Genomic DNA, 21,738 nt, shown 5'->3' with positions numbered 1-21,738 from the left:
CATGAAGACTTTCTTTTTGTTCATGAGTGTTTTCCCAGTGCGTATATATGTGTACCACATGTATGCCCCATGCACGGAGGGTGGAAGAGGGTGTTAGATCCCCTGGAATTAGTGTTTTGGACAGTTGTGAACCATCAGGTAGATGCTGGGAGCTGAACCTGCCTTCTCTGGAGGGGCAGGAAGAACTCTTCACTACTAAGCCATCTCTGTAGCCAGCATCAGGGCTCTTTGAGAGCTCTAAATGATTCTAATATTTATCCAAAGTCTAGTACCATTGTTTTCTAGGCAAAGATACTTATTTAAATACTGTGCTTATTAAACACACCATATGTGCATGCATAATTGAGGGTCGAGTTAAGCACAGTTTTGTTTACTTTCCCTCTTTTTTTTTTTTTTTTTCTTTTTTTCGGAGCTGGGGACTGAACCCAGGGCCTTGTGCTTCTAGGCAAGCACTATACCACTGAGCTAAATCCCCAACCCCTTATTTTCCTTCTTGTATGCTCTACAAGTACGTTTACTCCCAAGGCACATCCCCAGACACCTGGCTTTTTATTTAAGTCTTTTTATTTTATTTTATTTTATTATTATTTCTTTTTGGTTCTTTTTTTCGGAGCTGGGGACGAACCCAGGGCCTTGCGCTTCCTAGGCAAGTGCTCTACCACTGAGCTAAATCCCCAACCCTTTTTTACTGTTTTGTTTTTTTTTTTTTTTTTTTACTGTTTTGTTTTTTTTTTCTTTTTTTTCCGGAGCTGGGGACCGAACCCAGGGCCTTGCGCTTCCTAGGCAAGCGCTCTACCACTGAGCTAAACCCCCAACCCCTTCCCCAACCCTTTTTATTTTATTTTAAAGACAGAGTCTCTCTATGTAGTGTCAGCTGTCCTGGAACTCACTTTGTAGACCAGGCTGGCCTGGAACTCACTATGTAGACCAGGCTGGCCTGGAACTAACAAGAGATCCTTCTGCCTCTGCCTTCGGAGTGCTGGGATTAAAGGTGTGCACCATCACGCCCAACGTTATTTGAGTTTTACATCGTGTTGCTTCGTAGAGCTTCATATGGTGGGTGTCCTTTTTTAAAAATGATATTTGTTGCCTTATATGATTAAATAGTCAGATATACTAACTGTAGAAAATCTTGGAAATTTAGAAACACAGAAAGTAAACCAAGAAAATGTTAAAAGTTTTAGTCTCAGCATCAGTGGTGGTGGCAGCTTGTAGACAGCGTAAGGACTTTGTGTCTCCGTGAGGGACTGCCGCTGAGGAGGAAAAGCCAGATTCCTGACTGTCCTGCAGAATAACTCCAGGACCAGTCAGAATGAAGGGAAGATGCAGGATTGTGCACATTTCAGACTGGGGGGCACATCAGGAAAATCGAGAGGCTTAGGAAAAAGAGCACACATGGCAGGACAGGCTTCCCTAGACAAGCAGTCAACCTAGGTGTCTTTACAGTGGTGGATGGTGATCTTGTGGCTTTCTAAATTACACTGTTCAACGGACATAATTTACAACATGTTTTGAAGACTAAGCAAAACTTTTTTAAAAATTAAGTAAAAAAATACGTGAGGTAGTCTATTTCTTGTCTTAAAGAATTTCCTTTTGTAAATGAAATTGTCAGGTAGTTTGGTTTAAAACATTGTGTTTTGCACCTATTTATTGTGTGTGCACTCAAGTGTGTGTGCACTCAAGTGTGCGTGTACACTCAGGTGTGTGTATACACTCTGGTGTGTGTGCATATATGTATGCATGAGCATTTGAATGCCCCCACGTGTGTGTGAAAGCCAGAAGACAGCTTAAGGGAAATGGCTCCCTCCTACCCTGTGAGTTCCAGGCATCAAGCTTGATGATTGGTCACAAACCCATTTATCACCAAGCCATCCCATCACCTTGGAAGGTGGTTTTATGAGGTATGTTGTCTGGGTATTTGGGATGAGAGAGAAGCAATACTATGGTCACCTTTACAAACATTTGGCCCAAAGTAAGCTGAGGTCTCTTGTTACTTTTAGCATCCTATTTAACTCCCTTTTAGGAAAGCCAGTGTCTCTGTAAGCACCCTCATTTTTCCTGCCTCTCTGCCCTGTCTCGTCTTCAGAGAAGTTACACTCGGATGAAGTTTCTGTGTCTTTTCATCCATGCACCTCACACCACATCTCTTTGTCTCCTGTTTCTTTGGTGGGTGGCTTTTTGTTTTTGTTTTGTTTTTAAGGGGCTCTGTTTGCTCGGTGCTGAGAACTGTAATTATGGCCTCTACCACTAAACCACACACCCAGCCCCAAGGCCAATTTTTGGGGGTTGGGTGTTTTGGCCTTCAAGTGTGGAACTGAATCACACCTATTCATTAGTCACAGTGTGTCATGGTTCATCAAGGCCTCTCACTGATCAGACTGTTTTCTTCTTTTCCCACTAACTATAAAATACTTAATCTATATGACTTTAAATATGGCTAGATTATATCTCTTTTCCTGTTTTAAAAATATTTTTTTCTCAAAATACATTTTAGGGTCTATGTACATTACTGTATGAAGTCTGGTTTGTAGAGTCACAAATGATGGCGCCTGCCTGTAGTCTCAGGACCTGGGAGACTGAGGCAGGAGGATGAATGTCAGTTCGAAGTCTACTTTGTTAGTTGTTTTTCTCACATGTATTTTATAACCTCCCCCACCCCGTCTCTGTAGTGCTGGGAACAAAGCTCAAAGCCTTACAGCAAACACAGTCTGCTACTTAGCTTAAACGCTGATGTATTTTAATTAATGAAAAAAGTCAGGTCATTAAAGGGGTCTTGTGAGAAGGCTCGTTGAATAAATGTGTCACAGACACATTCAGGATCCTCTTGCAGTGTTTCCACTCGGCCTAGGTGCTGCAGTGACACTAGAGAGGAACTGACAAGTGACTTAATTAATGTTCAGATTTCAGAATGGTTTGAGCCACGTGCTTAATGCTAAATGTGCAGCTCGGATTGTTCTTTTTCCGTAGAACACTGCATTTGGCAAATAAGTTGTTGGTAATAAATTATACGGCAATGTCTGCCTAGATTTTCTTACAAACTCCAGACTGTACCAGATATTGTCTTTCCGACTTTGGACATAGCCTGTGAGATCTGGCGTGGTGAGGAGCCATCCCATCTCATATATGTAGAAATGGAGGCCCACGGGAGCCAGAAGACTACGAAGGCTGGGAAATGCCTCTCTCCACCCAGCTGAGGGTTCTGTGCTGAGGCAGAGGTCTTGCCACTGCCTACTGTGCAAAACCCAGAGTCCATGCCAGACTCTCAGGGAGTTATGCAGTGTTTCATGCCTTTACAGCAAAAATGAGAGCGAGACCCTACACGTCTGCTCAGCCTTTACCACCAGCCCACAGTTGGGTGTGTCTGGGAGGGACAGCTAGCAGTCGCCTCAGTGAGACACCCTTTTCATCACATCAGATCCCTGTCTTCATGCCTTTGCTCTAAACCTGTCTATCCAGAAGCAGCCCTATTTATGCATCCCCTGTGAGGTGTGAAAACAGAAGATGTGCCTTTGGGCTTTGGGTCTGCTGCCCTCTGAGAGATGGGAGTCAAATAGCCACTGTCCTTGGGGAGCCTAGTCTTAAAGGGAGGCAAGGCCATTTTTCTCAGCTCTAATCTGAAACTGGGACTGGTAGTTCATACCTTTAATCTGAGCCAGGAAAGGCCAATGAATGACCACAAATTTAAGGCCAGGCTGGGACTATGTATAATGAGTCCCAGATCGGCCTGGGCTAGAGAATGACGTGTGTCCAAACAGCAAAGATAGTTCTAATCTAGAGGGAAGCAGGGCATGCCCATAAAGACAGCACACGCACGCACACCCATGCATGTACACGCACGCACACACGCTGAGAAGTCATCCACTGAGCCACTGAGATGATCAGGTAAGAGTGACTGTGGCCAAGTTTGGGTTTGTCCTTGGCACCCACAAGGTGGAAGGAGAGACCTACCTCCAGCAAGTGGTCTTCTGACCTCCATACGTGTTCTGTGTCACACACACCGCCACCCCAACACATAAAATACATGTAAAAATGTTTTAAAAGAAACCATTCCTGGTCAGTGGTAGTGGTGAACGGCTTTAATCCCAGCACTTAGGAGGAGGCAGGAGGATCATTGTGAGTTCCAGCCCAGAACAGCCAGAGCTGCACAGAGAAACCCTGTCTTGAATGCACCCCCCACACCCCCAAAAGAAGAGAAACCATTCCCTTGATGTATTTAAAAGTTACTGTGTCCTAAACAGTTGGGTTATCTGAGACTAGACAAGTCCCTTAGGGATTAAGGGAGACTGTGTGTGTGTGTGCATTTTTGTATGTGAGTGTTGTATGTTCGTGTGCATGCCTGCGTGTTTGGTTGTGCTTTCTTGTGTTATGCTAATTTTTTGTGAGGGTGGTCCCCAAAGATAGTCCAAATCTCAGTGTGGCAGGTGGCTTGGAGGGACCTCCTCTCACTAAGTCACAGATGTGGCAGCTTTCCCTTCCTGTCTCTGCACTGATTCTAGGTGGACCCCAGCATGAGTGAAGATGTTGAGAGCTTGAAGAAGACTGTGCAGGGGTTGCTTGCCAAGCTGCGGGAGGCTGAGCAGCGACACCAGTCAGACCGTGTGGCTTTTGAGGTAAGAGTTGGCATCTGGAGAGAGGGTGCCCTGGGGGACTGGCTCCTGGATGAAGGGCCAGTGATTTTCTCAGCATGGACTTCATTTTTCTGGTGGATGCCAGCCTAGAAGAAGTGCAGTGCTACAAAGCATTACTCAACTTGCCTGCCTTTGCTTTCCTTAGATGTTAAGTGTTTGCTGCCCAAATCTGGTGAAGCTCATGTCCTTGTTTTCTCTGCAGTGCTGAGGACAGAACAGCCCATGCCTTGTGCATGTTAGGCCCTGCTCTACCACTGAACATGGCTAGTCCTTGAAGGTTAGATCTGGATTCTCTAGTCCACTGAAGCTGAGTATAGTTCTAGTCTAGAACAGCAGGTAATTCAGAAGTCATCGCTGTCTCCCACTTATAAGAATCATGGGGTCAAAGGTTCCTTGTGGGCAGGGACCGTTGCTATCATGTTCATAGAAGCCCAGAGTCTGGCATAATACATGGCATAAGGTAGGTATTTTGTAAATGTGGACAGTGATTGAATAAATCTGTCTTGTCAAGAAATAACTGCCAGTAGATACACAGGCAGTGTGTCTTAATTATTGTTATAGTCATCTTTAGATTGTATTTATTTTATGTGTATAGCTGTTTTGTCTGCATATATGTGTATCACGTCCATACCTGGTGCTTGAGAAGGTCAGAAGTGGGCATTCGATCTCCTGGAACTGGAGTTCTGGATGGTCGTGACTGCCTCATGGGTGACGGGAGTCAAGCTTGAGTCCTCTGGAACCCCGAGCCCTCTCCAGCCCCTGTTGTATTTGAGACAGGGTCTCATGTAGCTTTGAAAGAATCCCTGATTCTCCACCTTCCCAAGTGCTGTATTATAGGACAGTGGCATCATGCCTGGTTGATTTTATGTGTGTACGTGGCAGGGAGCAGGGGAAGAAGGAGGTCCTGGAGATTGAATGCACACCAGACCGGCACAGGGCCAGGAAGCTAAGCTACATTTATAGCCTTATAGTTGATTTTGTTAAAAAAAATTACATTCATTTATTTGTGTGGTGGGTGTGGGCCTCTTCCATGGCATGCACATGGAGGTCAGAGGACAGTTTATAGGGGTCATTTCTCTCCTTCCACCATGAGGCTCCTGGAGATTGAACTCAGGTCATCACATTAGGTGGCAGTACCCTGCTGAGCCATTTTACTAGCCCAATTTTTTTCCCTCCAGTAATCTAGATTGTTTTAGAAGAATTTTTTTAAAAGTCTGTAAATATAAACCCTCTATCTATTAAGAGTGTGCAAGATCTTCAGTTCACTATGGAAAATTCTTTGGGTATAAAATGAAGTGTACTGTAGTGGGAATTCTAGAATTTTGCTTTCGTTTAAAAAAAAAACCAGAAATATTATAAGAATATGTTTTTTGTTTTAATCTGGGTGTGGGATATGGGGCTGCTTCAGATTGTTCACAGCAACTGACTGTGATTTGTCTTGTGCTCTAGCAGGAGTGTGATTTTTCCAGCTGCAGCTAGTTTCTGTAATTGTGGAATTCTGGGAACTTTTCAGGGGGTGCATAAATGCTAGGCTCCTGAGAGGCACGGTGGGTTGTTGTTGGCTGTTGGTTGCTGTTGGTTGTCGTTTCCTAGGTAGTTGTACACAGAGAAGAAACAAGAAGAAATTAGGTATCCTGACAGGAAAGATCAAACTTGCCCAAGGATCTCATCAGCGGGTGTAGCTGCCTGCACCTGCCCAGGAGCTATCTAGATTCAAGAATGACAGACAGACAGACAGACAGACAGACAGACAGACAGACAGACCGACCGACCGACCGACCCCTTGGCTAGCTCAAAGGCTGGGCAGTTCTAATCCTCCCCTCAGCTAGCATACATTTCCCTCCTGTAATCCTGGTTTGACACCATCTAATTCTGTATTTTATCTTTGTTGCCCTGGCTCCTTCTGGGTGACTCCCTAGTTTTTGCTATCCAAGATGCTTCTGGGCAGCCCTTCTGAGGGCCACATTCCTCCTTCTTACCTGTATTTGGATGATTTTCCTTCTGCAGCACTAAATCTGATCCATCTCCTTCCGAATCATGGCGATTCTTTTCTCTTCCTCATCCCAGTCCCTAGCTATGCCAATCTCAAGGTCATGCCTCATTCTATCTGCCCACCATTGGCCATTGGCTCTTTATTAATCAATCAAAAACCAATTGGGAACAAGGACCTTCAGCGTTTGGACATGCAGATTCCTGATTTTGGGGGCTGGTTTAATTCAAAGCATTAGAACCAACCCCCAACAAGCAGGAAGTAGTCTAACTATAATGTTGCCCCCTTTCCAACCCCTGACTTTATTCAGGTATCTCTTTCCTTTTCTCTCTATCCTTTTTTCTCTTTTATCCAGTGTTAGGGGGTTGAAAGGGTGGAAGAAGAGGGGTGGAGAATGTTGGAAGGAAGAACTCACAGAGTAGCAAAAGCTAAGTACAGTGCACTGAGCAATTGTCTGTTCTGTGTGCAGTTAGAACAATAACCCTTCTGTTATTGTTCACTCACAAATAAAATATGTTATGATTGGATTCTCTTCCTCATAGGCATACTGGGATCTTGCAGGAGGACAGCCAGCCTGAATTCTTTTTTTATGGAACTAAAGAGATTTTTTTTTTCATTGTGGATGGGTGGTGTGTCGAAGTGCATGTGTGGAGGTTGAGTTTCTCTTTGCTAGAGTGGGTTCTCTCCATCACTGTATTGCTGGAGTGGGTTCTCCCCGTCACTGTATTGCTGGAGTGGGTCCTCTCCATCACTGTATTGCTGGGGTGGGTTCTCCCCGTCACTGTATTGCTGGAGTGGGTCCTCTCCATCACTGTATTGCTGGGGTGGGTCCTCTCCGTCACTGTATTGCTGGGGTGGGTTCTCTCTGTCACTGTATTGTTGGAGTGGGTTCTCTCCATCACTGTATTGCTGGAGTGGGTTCTCTCTGTCACTGTATTGCTGGAGTGGGTCCTCTCCATCACTGTATTGCTGGGGTGGGTTCTCCCCATCACTGTATTGCTGGGGTGGGTTCTCCCCATCACTGTATTGCTGGGGTGGGTTCTCTCTGTCACTGTATTGCTGGAGTGGGTTCTCTCCTGTCACTCTATTGCTCCTGAGCATCAAACCCAGGTCCCCAGGCTCAACGCCAAGCACCTTTGTTTGTGCATCTGTCTTACTGACCCTAGGCAAGAGAAGTTTTGAGAGGAAGATGGAGGATGAAGAATAACACTGAGGATGATGAACTGCCCTGAAGGTTAGGGAAGCTGAGCCTGTGACGCAGCTTCCCCGAGAGCTGTTGGACACCGTGTCTGGATTGTGGGAGGCTGTGTGTGAGCACTGTCTTCCCTGGGTTGAGAAGAGGGAGCGAGGCTTTGTTTTTCTTGGAGTTTGACTTGGGACAATTTGAAGACCAGTTTGTGCTCAAAGCAGCTGTTTGGTAAAGGTGTTCCCGGTCCCTTTTCCATGACACAGTTTAGAGAATCTGGTATTTATGTACCAATCCAGTGACCACCTAGTCCTCTGTTCTCTGCAAAAGCTACAAGGAGAGGAGACTAAAGCTGCAACCCCAGCAGGGTCAGGGTGTTGGAAGCCTTGGGAAATTGTGATGTTCCAGACACACTGGTCGTTTCTGATGCCTGTGGTGGAACCAGCTGCTCCTAAGGAAGAGCTGCCTGAACGTAAACTTCAGGCACAAGGCCGGGATCAGACACCATGGTTTGGGACAGTGGGCTATTCTTTACCCACCTGCAGCAGGCGCCCTTTTGTCAGCTTCTTCTGTGAGCAGGACAGGGGAGTCTACTGGACATGGAGGTCTGGCTTTGTTTGTTTGGGCCTGTTGGGTTTTTATGTTTGTCTTTTGCATCTCCGATTCTAATTGGAAATTTAGATCGAGGCTTTAACTCACTGTGTATGGTATTTGTGTACTGAAATGAGAGCCCCTTTTTCTAAGCACCTGCTCAGGAGGCCAATACATATCATTGTCTCCTAAGCTCTCTGGTGAATAAGACTGTGCGGTCTGGTTTTCTGAACCTGGGGGTATGAAGGGCAAGATGGACGGTTATCATAAATATCGTCTGTCGTTAACCATGGGTTCGTGTTCTGCCTGCTGTCAGGAGAGATTTGCATTGAACTTGCTTGGCCAGGGCAGGTGGTATGCAGACAGGTCCCTTCATACATTTCCTGCATCGGGCCTCTTCCGCCCTGATTCTGAGATTAGGAATAGGCAGAGAAATAGGCCTTCTGGAGCTCATCTGGAGTCTCTTTTACCAAGCGATCAGGTGTCTGGGGTGAGTGGGAAGCGGTGAAATGGCGAAGTACCCTGGTGGTAGCATGGGCCCTGCCGTTGTTCCCTGGCTTTATTTGTGAGGGGCAAGAAGGGAAAAAACAAGTGAGTGCCAGTTCCACTGAGACCTGTCCAGCAATGGCTGTATGCAGGGAACTTTGCGGCTCTTTGGCAGCGTGGAAGGACCCAAGGCCTGTCTGCCATGAGCTTGCACTGTGCTCATGGGTGCTCGGAACCTGAGAAGAACCTTCCCAGGGCTGGGAGGGTTCTTAGGGGGGATGTCTGTGGGACCTGAAGGGTAAGCAGGCGTTAGCGAGATGAAAGCAGAGAAACAAGGCAGGGTCTTTCCTTACTCTCCCATTCTAACAATTCGGCTGCTAAAGGACAGACCGCCTGCCGCAGCACCTTGTGCAGACGCTGTTGGCTTGACTGGAGGTGGCAGAGTGGGGAAATGCAAAGATGGGAATGTGTCTCCTAGGTTGTTTGCTTCTGACCAGCACAGAAGCCCCAGCATTGGGTTAAGCTTGTCACCCCGACAAGTGTCTTGGAGGTGTTCTAGGGTGTCAGCTGGGGGGTCCTGATGAATTGTGTGCCAGTTGACCTTGGAGATGGAGTTAGTCTGGGAGGGGCCGGTTAGTCTCCATACAGTCCCGAGGGGATGGGAAGTGACAGTGTGCCCAGTATGGTTGCTTCCTTTGTCCAGCCTTCCCTGAAGCCACCCCAGCCAGGTTCCCTTTCCAAGGTTTATCTATGTTTGCCTTTTCCCGTTCACCGTTGAACACACCCTTCTGCATTGTAGGTCACACTCAGCCGGTATCAGCGAGAAGCAGAGCAGAGCAATGTGGCCCTTCAGAGAGAGGAGGACAGAGTGGAACAGAAAGCGGCAGAAATCGGGGAGCTGCAGAGCCGTTTGTTGGGGATGGAGGCGGTAATGGTGATGTTCTGGCTTCAGAGTTCAGCCCTGGGGCAGAATGGGGCCTAAGGCTTCTTTCCTTAACAGCCCCCAAAGCATCCCTTCTTAGCAGCCATGCACACACGTTCTGATACCTTCCAGCGCTTTAGGAACGGAGGGTCTGTCATCCAGCCTCAGTCTCCTTCTGCTGCAGGTGAAACTATTCCCACCTTAGCCTTATTCTCACATAGATGCCCCTTGGGGTTTCTGCAGCCTCGGATTCAGAGCCGACAGTCACTCAGTGTTTCATTCAGGATTAGCCAGAGGTGGCAGGTGGGCTTGCACAATGCCGGGCCAAGTTCTCCCTCAGGCCGCTGGGTGAGGCTGGGAAGGCTCTGTATGTGAGAGTGGGAAGGGCTATCCCCTGACAGGGGAGGCCACCCATCAAACCAGCCTGGCCTGCTGTTCTTTGGCAACAGTCCCAGCCCCAGTAGCAGCCAAGCCCCTGTTCAGGTACCCATTTCACCCCAAGGTGTTGATGTCTGTTCTTGCTACAGGCCTTTTTTTTTGTCCCACCCAGGAGCATCAGGCCTTACTGGTGAAAGTCAGGGAAGGAGACATGGCCCTAGAAGAGCTTCGGATCAAGAACGCTGACTGTCAAGCAGAAAGAGAAAAGTAAGGGCCCTTGTTCACTGTAAAGCTGGGTGCAGGGAAGAGAGGGCGAGCTATGTGCCCTCTGGAAGGAAGCTGGTGCTGATGTCAGATCTTCCAGCTCTAACTCAATGTGCTTGCATAGGGTGGAGCCCCACCCAGCCAGATACTGCTCCGAGGACTGCCTCCTTCAGGGAGTTCATTTAACATGGGGCCAGTGACCTAAAGAAAAGGATTTATAAGGTCAGGCAGAGCTGAGGAGCATGGGCTTCACGGCTCTCAAGGCAGGAGGTTTTGTTGCTCTAAGCAGTTCAGATGGAAACCGAGAACCGCCTGCCGTCCTCAGAGGTCTACAGGGGTTGTTGAGCGTATTAACTACCAGGTTAGAGGGTTTGGCAGAGTTCCTCCAAGGAGAGGGGATCAGAGGCTGCAGATCAGTTCTCCTCAGAGCAAAGACTGCCTCCTGAATGTTCAAGACTAAACAAGACGTTGACAGAGCATGGTGGCACATGCCTATAATCCCAGCATGTAGAAGGCTGAGGCAGGAGGATTGCTGTGAGTTCAGGGCCAGCTTGTGCTACAGAGTGGAACTGATTACGATCTTTCTGGATGCAGTAGTGGTAGTCTGAACCTATTATTCCAGGGACTCAGGAGGCAGAAGGAGGAGGATCATGAGATCCAGGCCAGCCTGTGCAACTTAATCGTTTAGTTTCAGTAAGCCACGGTGGGTCTGGTCATCAGTGATCTTTTTCACATTCGGTAGACATTCCTTGAAGGGCCAAGATCAGCAGACCCGTCTGCCACTGCTCCTCTGTGTCCAGAGGGTGTTTTCTCTTCTTTAGGACAACCCAAGTTTGACCTTCCCGGCATAGGAAAGTACAGCATCTTTTTATTCTACCTTCCTTTCTATTTGATCTGAGTAACTAAAAGAACAGTTGGAGCTGGGAGTGGTGGCTCATGCCTTTAATCCCAGTACCCATGAGGTAGATGCAGGTGGATCTTTATGAATTTTAGGCCAATCTAATCTACAGGCAAGATCTAGGTCATTCAGGGCTACAGAGTGAGACCCTGCCTCAAAGGAAACAAACAAAACCAGGAAATTTGAAGTTCTCTCTTTACTGAATATCTGAAGTCTTATTTTGTTGCCATTGGCCCCCCAGACAAACAAAGCGGTTATTTCAGTGGCATTTATATTGTATTAGGTAAAGTGTAAGGGAGGGTGTGCATTCGAGGGACATGTGCAAATGCATTGAGGGGTTCTATAATCATCCTCTTTGGGTGCTGAGGGATGACTGCATACAGACCTCGCTCTTCCTCTGTGTGGGAGGTACTAAGGGCAGAGTAAAAAGGAAGAGGACAAGAAACAAAAGATGAGGTAATCCCAAACTAATGCTCTGGAATAGTGTTTGATCACTGCTCACCTCATGTGGAGAACTGAGGGTGGGATTTAGAACCTTCAGGAAGGATGTTGGAGCACCAGTGCATTGTTACCACTTCACCCTGAGTACTGCCCACTTTTGTTTTATTTTGTTTTGTTTTTGAGAGTTTTCTGTGCAGCCAGACTGTCTTGGAACTCACTCTGTAGACCAGGCTGACCTCAAACTCACAGATCTGCCTACCTTTGCCTCAGGAGTGCTGGACTTAATGGTGTGCGCCACCACTGCCTGGGTGTTACCATTTTCTGACAGCACGTGCTTGTTGATACTTTTAGGCAGAACTGGGAATAACCAGAGCTTTTCAGGAATCTCTGGGCATTCTCAAAAGCGATTAGGGAAATTGCTCTCTGCTCACAGCATCATAGCATCAAAGCAATCTTCTGCTTCTCTCCAGACACTGACTGTGGGTCTCGCTGTCTAATTCAAGTCTGAGACCTAATGTGGACCCCACATGTCAAGGCTTCAGTTCTACCAATTAGTGTGCTCAAGTGTGCCCATGCATCTTTCCCATTTGTGGGGAGGTGGGGGGGAGTTCTACCCAGTTGCTTCCTCAGGTTCAAGAGTTTATTGTAGTGGCTCATGGAACTGCTAACGCAATATTATAGGTTCTTTTTTCTTCCTTCCTTCCTTCCTCCCTTCCTTCCTTTCTTTCTTTCTTTCTTTCTTTCTTTCTTCCTTTCTTTCTTTTTTCTTTTTCTTTTTTTTTCAGAGCTGGGGACCGAACCCAGGGTCTTGCACTTGCTAGGCAAGCGCTCTACCACTGAGCTAAATCCCCAACCCCTCTTTCTTTTTTTTAATATTATAGGTTCTTAAAGGATCCAGTGAACAGTCAATGAAATAGTGTGTAGGGTGAGGTCTAGTTGGTGAATGTTGTTCTCTTGACATGTGTATGCATTTCTTGTCCTGACAGGTCTTTGAACATTTTGTTCAGGATGTGGGGAATGTTTCAATGTGCAGGCATGTTTGGTTTCTCCCCCAGATGTTGGAGAGGGGTTGAAGTATATAAGTTTTTAACTAGGCCATCCTGCAGTCGTCTACACAACCCAATCAACACTCACTTCCTCTGTGTACTTAAGACCTCCTTAGTCCTCCTGAAGATTCCAAACATCTTATCAGGAGCTAGAAACCCAAAGACCAAATTCTATACAGTAAAACACATCGCCATCGTTCCTGTGCTTGTAGATTTACAAGGGGTTGAGGAATTCTCTATTAAGAATTAAGGACAGAGACTGGAGAGATGGCTTAGTGGTTAAGAGCACTGACTGTTCTTCCAGAGGTTCTGAGTTCAAATCCCAGTTATCACATGGTGGCTCAGGACCATCTGAAATGGGATCTGATGCCCTCTTCTGGTGTGTCTGAAGACAGCTACAGTGTATTTATATAACATAAAATAAATAAATCTTAAAAAAGAAAAAAGAATTAAGGACAGAAGGGTTGAAGAGATGGCTCAGCAGTTAAACGCATTGGCTGCTCTTCTATAGGACCTGAGTTCAATTCCCAGCACCCATGAGGCAGTTCACAATTTTCTGTTACTCCAGTTTCAGGGGATCCAACAGATACATGTGTAGGCAAAACAACGCACATAGAATAAAAATAAATAAATAATTAAAAATTATAAAAATAAATAATTAAAAAAATTAAGGACAGAGAGCAGATATTTCTTATTGAAGATGTTGGCTTTGTTTGATTAGAATAATCCTACTTTCTACCTAAATCTTTGGAGTAATCAGAAACTTACAACACACAAAGCAGCCAACTTTCTCCTGGCTTTTTTTTTTTTTTTTTTTTTTTTTTTTTTTTTTTTTTACGATTTATTTATTTTATAGGTGTGAGTGCTCTATCTGAATGTACACCTAAATGCAAGAAGAGGGCATCAGATCCCCTTATAGATGGTGGTGAGCCACCATGTGGTTGCTGGGAATTGAACTCAGGACCTCTGGAAGAGCAGCCAGTGCTCTTAACTGCTGAGCCATCTGTCTAGCCCTCTCCTGGCTTTAATACTGAAAAATTTTAATACCAATGTTAATATTAAAAAAAAAAAAAAGAAGCCAGGCAGTGGTGGCACACACCTTTAGTCCCAGCATTCAGGAGGCAGAGGAAGGTGGATCTCTGAGTTCGAGGATAGCCTGGTCTGTTCCAGGGCAGCCAGGGCTACACAGAGAGTGCTGTCTTGGAAAACCAAAACCAACCAACCAAACAAACAAATCACCCTGACCTAGGCAAGGCATGATTGTACTGCCTGCAGTCCTAGCAGGTGAGGCCTTTTGAGGTTGAGGCCTTTGAGCTGGGGCTACCACCTAAAACAGAAAAGCTGGAAAAACAAACAAATCATGCTGCCCCCTAATGGCGTGCAGATGACTTACCCATCTCTTGTCAGTGATGTTTTAAAGTGCCTGGTAACTTGTTCTTTAGGGCAAGCCACTGGAGCACAGGGACTCACCCTTGGTGGCAAGTGTGACCTCACCTCAGCTTCCTGGTCTTTATCTCCAGGTCTGCTTCTCTAGAAAAGGAAGTGGCTGGGTTTCGGGAGAAGATCCACCACCTGGATGACATGCTGAAGAGCCAGCAGCGGAAAGTTCGGCAGATGATAGAGCAGGTAAAGGGGTCCCGTCTTAGCTGCCCTGTGTGTACCCCAAGCCTGTGTGTCCATCACTTATTCCCCTGGGTAATTAAATTTAAAACAGGGGGTCCCGGGAGCATCAAGGCTGCCAGTTAGCCGAGTTTAGGTATTGCTTTCCACAGTCCTTCCCTAACACTGATTTTACATTGAGTTTCTGCTTTTCCAATGGTCTCACTTATGCTCTAAATCTTTTTGGTAAATGAGTAATGGAATCATAATAAATCCGGTTATCGGGCTGGAGAGATGGCTCAGCGGTTAAGAGCACCCGACTGCTCTTCCAGAGGTCCTGAGTTCAATTCCCAGCAACCACATGGTGGCTCACAACCATCTGTAAAGAGATCCGATGCCCTCTTCTGGTGTATCTGAAGACAGCTACAGTGTACTTATATATAATAAATGAATAAATAAATCTTTTAAAAAAAAAATCCGGTTATCGGTGAAGATGAAGGAGGATTTGTCCCTCCTGCAGATCTCCTGCCTAACTGTTCTGCCTGAGCATCAGAGTAACGTGTTTGGAATAGCCCCAATTGCAAAACTGTTTTGAGACCATAAGTTTCCCTCCCCAGACAGGGAGGGGTCATTTCCTCCCCTCATGCCAGCTCCCTTTACTTGTGTCGTGTTTGCTGCCATTTCTCGTTGTCTAGAACGGTATCTGTGATGTGGTGTGCACTCAGTAAATGCTCCCTAGACAAACGAATAAATAATTTACATTTTCCAGAACTAAGGGTTTTGCTTCACCTATTATGTACTTTGGCTTTGAGCTTGGCATCCCCTCTCCTCCTCCTGCTTCTGGGTTCATTAGTGATGAAAAGAAAGGATTTAAGGGGTTGGGGATTTAACTCAGCGGTAGAGCGCTTGCCTAGCGAGCGCAAGGCCCTGGGTTCAGTCCCCAGCTCCGGAAAAAAAAAAAAAAAAGAAAGAAAGAAAAAAGAAAAAAAAAAGAAAGGATTTGTAGAAACACCAGTGAAACGGTGAGGGGGCAGAGCTGCCCTTTTGGCGTCTGCCCTATAACCAGTGTAGAGTTTGACGAGTGCCTGGGTAGTCTCTGCAAAATGAACTCTACATCTATACATCTTTGCAGCTCCAGAATTCAAAAGCTGTGATCCAGTCAAAGGATGCCACCATTCAAGAGCTCAAGGAGAAAATTGCCTATTTGGAGGCTGAGGTTTGTGTGTTGGAAGTCCCCAACACAGAGCTGGGCGCTTAAGCATAGGCAGGAGGCGCTGGTCCTGTCTAGCGGCGGCTTGGGGGGAAGTATCTGGGGGCGTTGTTCCCTGGTGGTGGAGAGCTTCCAGGGAGCAGCTGACTGGTAAGACCTATCCCTGCCATTCGGGGCGAGCATTGTGGTACAAGCCACTACCATGGCTCATTTCAACCATTGGAGCTTTGCGACAGTGGTTTGAAGGAAGAGGGCACGTGCAATGGTTGGCATCTCCTCATAGCTCTGGTAATGGGTGCAGTCGGCTATCAAGGTGACTTCCTAGTCTCATTCCTGCTTTGCACAGCTGTTGACTCCCTTGCAAGCCACTGTGTAATAGAGACAGATAAGAGACAGGGTATTTAGAGAAAGTATGGTCTAGAGTTAAAGATAAAAATAGCAGGAAAAATCAAGCCAAAGCAAAAATATGGGGTAGAGAGGTGGCTCAGAGGTTAAGGGCTTGCTGCTCTTCCAGAGGACTTGAGTTCAGCTCCCAGCACCCACACCTGGCTGCCCACACCCACCTGTATATCCAGTTCCTGGGCATTTGACACTTTTCTTCTGGACTCCGAAGGCACCTGTATGCATGTGGTATACACTCACACAGACATACATATAAGCAAAAAGTAAAAACAAAAACAAAACTACAGATACTTTAAAAACTAGGCTGCTGACAAAGACATAAAACGATTTTGATTGAAGACAAGAAGCCCGTCCAGGAAGTGTATATGGAGGGGAACCAGGAGTGACTAGTGTTGCCGAGTTACTGAAGGGCAGGTACTTGAGGCAGAGTATGATCCGTCTGATGAAGGGAGAGGACACCCGTGGCTGCTAGTAGACATGGGTCTAACAGGAGCATCCATGCAGGCTAGATGGGGCATGCAGCAAGCCAGAGAGACCCGCTGTAACCCACATTCACTTTTCAGAACTTAGAGATGCATGACCGCATGGAGCATCTAATAGAGAAGCAGGTCAGTCATGGAAACTTCAGTACACAGACCCGGGCCAAGACAGAGAACCTGGGCAGGTAAGTACGTGTGCAGAGTGGGCCCAGGAGAACAGGAGAGCCCTCCTTGCTGAGGAAGACTTAAACCCGGCTTGCTGCCCCAATCTCCCATCCAAGTTCCACAGGCTACCCTGTAGCCTGGGAGGACCATGCATGGCTTCTGGGAGTTATGAGCCCCCAAAGATTGTATGTAAGATACAGTTGTAATATTTCCCTATCACAAATTTATACATATAGTCGTGTATTTCTAGAGAAGGGTCTTTTGTTTCTAAGAGAGTCAAAAAAAGGCCTTAAATCTTGGGGGGAACCCAGCTTTGTCCAACCTCTTGGATATGTAACTGTTCCTGTCTGTCACCCTTGACACCAGAGAGAAGTGTCAGGCCACAGCTTGTCCTCCACACTACTGAGCTCTCTAGAGATAAGTCAGCCCCACAGTGTAGTATTCCAGAGGCACCATGGAGGGGAGGCTCTCTGGAGTTGGGCACAGCCGCTCTCCTCAGCGTTTACTCCTTTCTCTCCAGTGTCAGGATATCGAAGCCTCCCAGCCCTAAGCCTCTGCCTCTCATCCGCGTGGTGGAAACCTGAGCTGCCAGGAGATGGATGCTGCCATTGCTGTCGCCTCAGTCTTGCAGAGAAGCCCTCCACCCTGAGACGGTTGATACTGACTCTGACTTCCTGACTACCCTGGTGGCCCCAGGTCTCGGGCTCCTGCCCCAGGCTCCTCTCCACTGCTTGCTGGCAGACGGTCAGGAGCACAGTCTCCGGACACTGCAGACCTTGGGAAGACAGACTCCTGCTAGCAGGAACGGAGCAATATCCTTATTCTCAGTTAGTGTTTTTCCATGCAACAGAGCTTCCCTGCTGTATGCACTGGAATCTGGCTGCCCAAAAGCCAGGCCCTCATCAAGTCCAGAGAAGTGACAAAATTCATCTCAGCCCCAAAAGCTAGAAGCACAGACGCACAGTGATTGGAGCGTGTCCTGGGGGAACAAAGTTCCTTCTGCAAACACAGCTCGGTTCTTAGCAACAAACTGTTTGCTTTTCCACTTGGCTCCACCCTTGTGCCATGCTGACCAGGGCATTTTACAGGCAGCCAATGGGGCTAACTGGTCTTAGCCAGGGAACCTTGCCTACTAGATAGCCTTGCCTTTTGGGGGACAAAGGAATGTATACTCGGGCAGCAGTTTTAGTAGGTCGATTCTCTAGGGCTGTGGAAGCTCCCCATCTGTGGGTTTTCCCCTGCGGTGTCCTGAGAGGCACACCTCAGTCTTCCTAACGCAGAGCTGAGCTCTGCTACTGTATAACGCAGAGCTGAGAACTGCTACTGTATAACAGCTGAGAACTGCTACTGTATAACAGCAGAGCTGAGAACTGCTACTATATAACAGCAGAGCTGAGAACTGCTACTGTATAACGCAGAGCTGAGAACTGCTACTGTATTTATTTTGCTAAGTTATTGCTGGTTTTGCTTACATCTTATATTTGGTTTAGAGCCAGTGTTCTTCAGCCTTCTGCTAAGGTATTTGGGTTTACCTGGACATGGGGAAAGCATTCTGCTTGGCCTGGTCGGTTTCACAGTGTCATACTGATTCCTCATGCCATCCCTCTAGCTGCTGCTTTTCCCTTCTTTCTCCAGAGTGGACCTGGAACTCAGGAGGCTCGTGTGCGTGCCTGGTGTGTGCTGTTTGGGGAATAGGGCAGTCAAGATTTGTTTGGGAGGCTGGTTCTTCTTCTCTCTCTGAACCTTCCCACCCCTAACAACCTCCATCCCAGCCCTGAATGACCCTGCAGCTCGTCGTGTTCTCTGTAGTGTGGTGTGGTCTAGTAGCCTCGAGAGTATTCACGAATCTGAGTGTGGGACCATAGGAACAGGTTCAGTTTTAGATCTGCTTGGCTCACAACCAGAAGCCTTAAGTCTGTGTGTTTCTGTGCCAGGACTGGACCCAGAGCCTGGCTTTGTCTGTACAGTTCCTGAGACTTCAGGCGGAATGAGGGGGTTGAACGTAATCTCTGTGTCCCTTCAAATTCTTTCCTTGTCTGTAACACACACAGTCTTTGTATGGGACTTTAATAAATTATGCTAACATGTCTCTTTGCCCTGTGAGCCTTTTACTGTTTGGGGAGAAGGAAAGCACCTAATATATGTCTCTCAAAGGTGGCATCCTGTGTCAACATGTGAACAGTGAGTTGCAGCTCTCTCAGACCATAGTGTGCAGGAGTTGTGGTATTCAGAAAAGTTACAAGCCATCAGGCCTCATGGTTTAACCCGAGCTTTGACCCTGTCTAAGGTAGTGACCTCGTGGGATCCCTGAGTTTGGCCACCTTGCGTCCTGATTTGCACGGAGGGGCTGCAGTCAGAGTAGAGTCACATGGGCAGTTCACATCCTTTGCCGAAGTGAAAAGCTCTGGAAATGCTGACTGCAACTCTCTTCCAGGGTTTAGTAGTTTCTGGCAATCTCTGTTCGTACACTAGTTTTTTTCTTTCCCTCCCTTTCTGCCAGGAAGCTAGTTGGCTACAGGGCCAAACAAGACATAGCTGAAATTACACAAACTCTTCTGGGCCAAGGAAATGGGAAACAACACAGTCCTGTTGCCTGGTCCCTCTGGTTTCCCTTTCTCTTTCCATTGAGAATGTAACTTTTCTCCCCCTGCTTCAGCTGTATTCACAGTACAGGCATCAAAATGTGCTGGAAACCTCCCAGCCCAGATCTGGATGTGTCTCCTGACTCCTGGGATTCTCTCTCACTGGCAGTCTTGCTTGGCACAGGTATATCCAGACTGCTTGTCTCAGAATATTAACAGGGTGGAAGCAGGGTGGGGTTGGCAAGGGTGCCAAGAAGACTGGCCCAGCTAGAGGATGCAGGAGTGAGTGTTGCCCTGCAGGAAAGGGAGGCTCTCCAGCAGGGCCTGCTGGGCTACATGGGAGGAGCAGAGATGTGGGGTGGAGATAGGAAGTGGGCAGGAGACTTTCTGGAGATCAGAAGCAAGGCTCTAAAAGATTCTTTGGATCCAAAAAAAAAAAAAGACAAAACAGGAGGGGAGCTCTGGTATCTGCTTCCTAAGCCACTGCACACTGTGGAAAGGAGCAAGGCCAAGGAGGAGGCAGGAGAGTGCGTGGGAAGCCACAGCATCTCGACAGCCTTTCTAGTCAGAGATATTGGATGGGATCGAGGAGATGGTAACTCCTGGCTTCTGCCTTTTTTTATTGCCTGTGTTTTGTGGTGTTTTCAGCCAACTCCTGTGTGCTACTGGAGAGAGGTTGAGTTCTGCCTCTCTGGGACATTTGCCACGAGGGCATTAAGAGCTGCCCAGACATGCAGCCATCATTGTCAGCCTCCTATAAACCTGGGCTGCATGCCTGGTGTTGGAAGAGAAGCTCACAGGAGTGCTTGTTCCTGGCCTGCCCAACAACTGCCCATACTCCGTGTCTTCATTTTTCCTTGCGCTAAGCAGAGAAGAGCCTGGTAGCTCCTGTTTCAGCTAAGACGAGCAGGTCGTTAGCCTCCGCTGCTTTGGTGATGAGGGAGGAGGACTGAAAATGGAAGGGCAGCCTGGTCAGCTTAGTAAGAGCCTGTCTCAAAATAAAAGTTTGCCAAAATAAATAAAAGAACTTAGAGCATAGTGGGGCACACGTCTAACCCCAGTCCTCGGGAGGCAGAGGCAGGTTGATTCTGTGGAGCTGAGGTCTACGTGGTCTACAGAGTGAGGTCCAGGCCAGGTGCCTCCTGTCCATTTTTTTTTTTTTTTTCGGAGCGGGGGACCAAACCTAGGGCCTTGCGCTTGCCACTGAGCGAAATCCCCAACCTCTCCTGTCCATTTTCTTTGTGTCTCTGGATCTCTGTCTGAGTCTTTCTTGGGAGTCCCATCATATAGCTCAGGCCAGCCTCAAAGTCACCATCCCCCTGCTCTGCTGGCCAAGTGCTGGGACCACAGGTATACCCCACCATGCCTAGCCTCGTCCCCATTTTAAATCACTGTTCACCGTGAACTGTTCCATGAAACATTTCCCCTTTGGGAGGATGTTCTGCTTGACACCATACCTTAATGGAGGAAGATAATGCCCACTGGGATAGAAAAGCAATGCTCCCTCTCTAGCCAGCTCCTGGTTCTGGGTGGCTGTTTTTGTGGGGCCTGTGTAATCCCCCGAGTTCTCTCATTCCTCAGAGCCAAGCTGCTGAGCTAAGGCATAAGTCTGTTCAGGCTATGACTCAACAACAGATGTTAGCCTAGGGCCCTTGGCCTCTTTTCCAGGCTTTGATTTAGAGCTCTGGCTTTGCAAAGAGCAATTGTTTCCTCTAGTCTGTCCCAATTATAAGACCGTGGCCTTGAAACTCATAAATTGGAGACCTACATATACCCCCTTTCCCAAGGAAAATGCTTATCCAGGCTGAGAATGAAAGAGATGGTTCTTAAAGGTAAGTACTTTCTGGCTTGCTGAGACCGATTCAGGACTCTTAAATGTGTGTGGCCTTTTTGCTAAAATCTCTTTCCCTGGAGCCCCGTGGGAGAAGGGATTGAGGGTAGATGGCAGGACAATTAATTTCCCGACAGGGTGTTGGTCACCAAGTCTTAAACCACAGGGACCTCAGCATGCTGAAGGGAAGGAAATGTTTAGTCTCTGAGTTGAGTGAGCTTTTGCACAGTCAGCCTTTTCCTCCCTGTTACTGGGGTTCCCGGCCCGGCCTCACCCTTCTCTCTGTCCTGTAACTTTCAGTGTGGTTTTGTGTTTTAACGGACATGCTGTGTAAAATATATACTACTTGGTGGGAAGTTTTGCAAAACATTAGTCAATAAAAAAAATGAACTTTTCAGGGCTGGAGAGACGGCTGAGCGTTAAAGAGCACTCTCTGCTTTCGCAGAGGTCCTGAGTTCAATTCCCAGCAACCACATGGTGGCTCACAACCATCTGTAATGAGATCTGGTGCCCTGTTCTGCACCTGGTATCGGTACATGCAGATAGAGCATATATATATAAATCTTTTTTAGAAATGGACTCCTCTCCTTGGGTGTTTAATCTCAGGGACAGGATCCTTGTAACCTGCTTCATTCCACTC

General features: G+C 47.2%; 1 protein-coding gene across 2 annotated transcripts in view; it reads left to right on the top strand.

Annotated features, from left to right (window-relative positions):
• Tuft1 (tuftelin 1) overlaps positions 1 to 18,775 on the top strand; it is a 45,781-nt gene extending 27,006 nt beyond the window's left edge. The window contains exons 6-12 of one of the 2 annotated variants that reach the window (NM_001360750.1): positions 4,497 to 4,610; positions 9,681 to 9,809; positions 10,354 to 10,448; positions 14,351 to 14,456; positions 15,562 to 15,645; positions 16,605 to 16,705; positions 17,206 to 18,775. In NM_001360750.1, coding sequence (NP_001347679.1) covers positions 4,497 to 4,610; positions 9,681 to 9,809; positions 10,354 to 10,448; positions 14,351 to 14,456; positions 15,562 to 15,645; positions 16,605 to 16,705; positions 17,206 to 17,269 — 693 coding nt within the window. In that variant the 3' untranslated portion in view covers positions 17,270 to 18,775. The remainder of the gene's footprint in view (positions 1 to 4,496; positions 4,611 to 9,680; positions 9,810 to 10,353; positions 10,449 to 14,350; positions 14,457 to 15,561; positions 15,646 to 16,604; positions 16,706 to 17,205) is intronic. The other variant, XM_087628888.1, reaches the window with a different exon arrangement.
• Positions 18,776 to 21,738: the final 2,963 nt, after the last annotated feature.

This window comes from Rattus norvegicus, chromosome 2 (genome assembly GCF_021556685.1).
Source record: "Rattus norvegicus strain SHRSP/BbbUtx chromosome 2, alternate assembly SHRSP_T2T, whole genome shotgun sequence".
Taxonomy (NCBI): domain Eukaryota; kingdom Metazoa; phylum Chordata; class Mammalia; order Rodentia; family Muridae; genus Rattus; species Rattus norvegicus.
The sequence above is the reverse complement of the archived record's forward strand: the minus strand, read 5'-3'. Positions and strand labels throughout refer to the sequence as shown.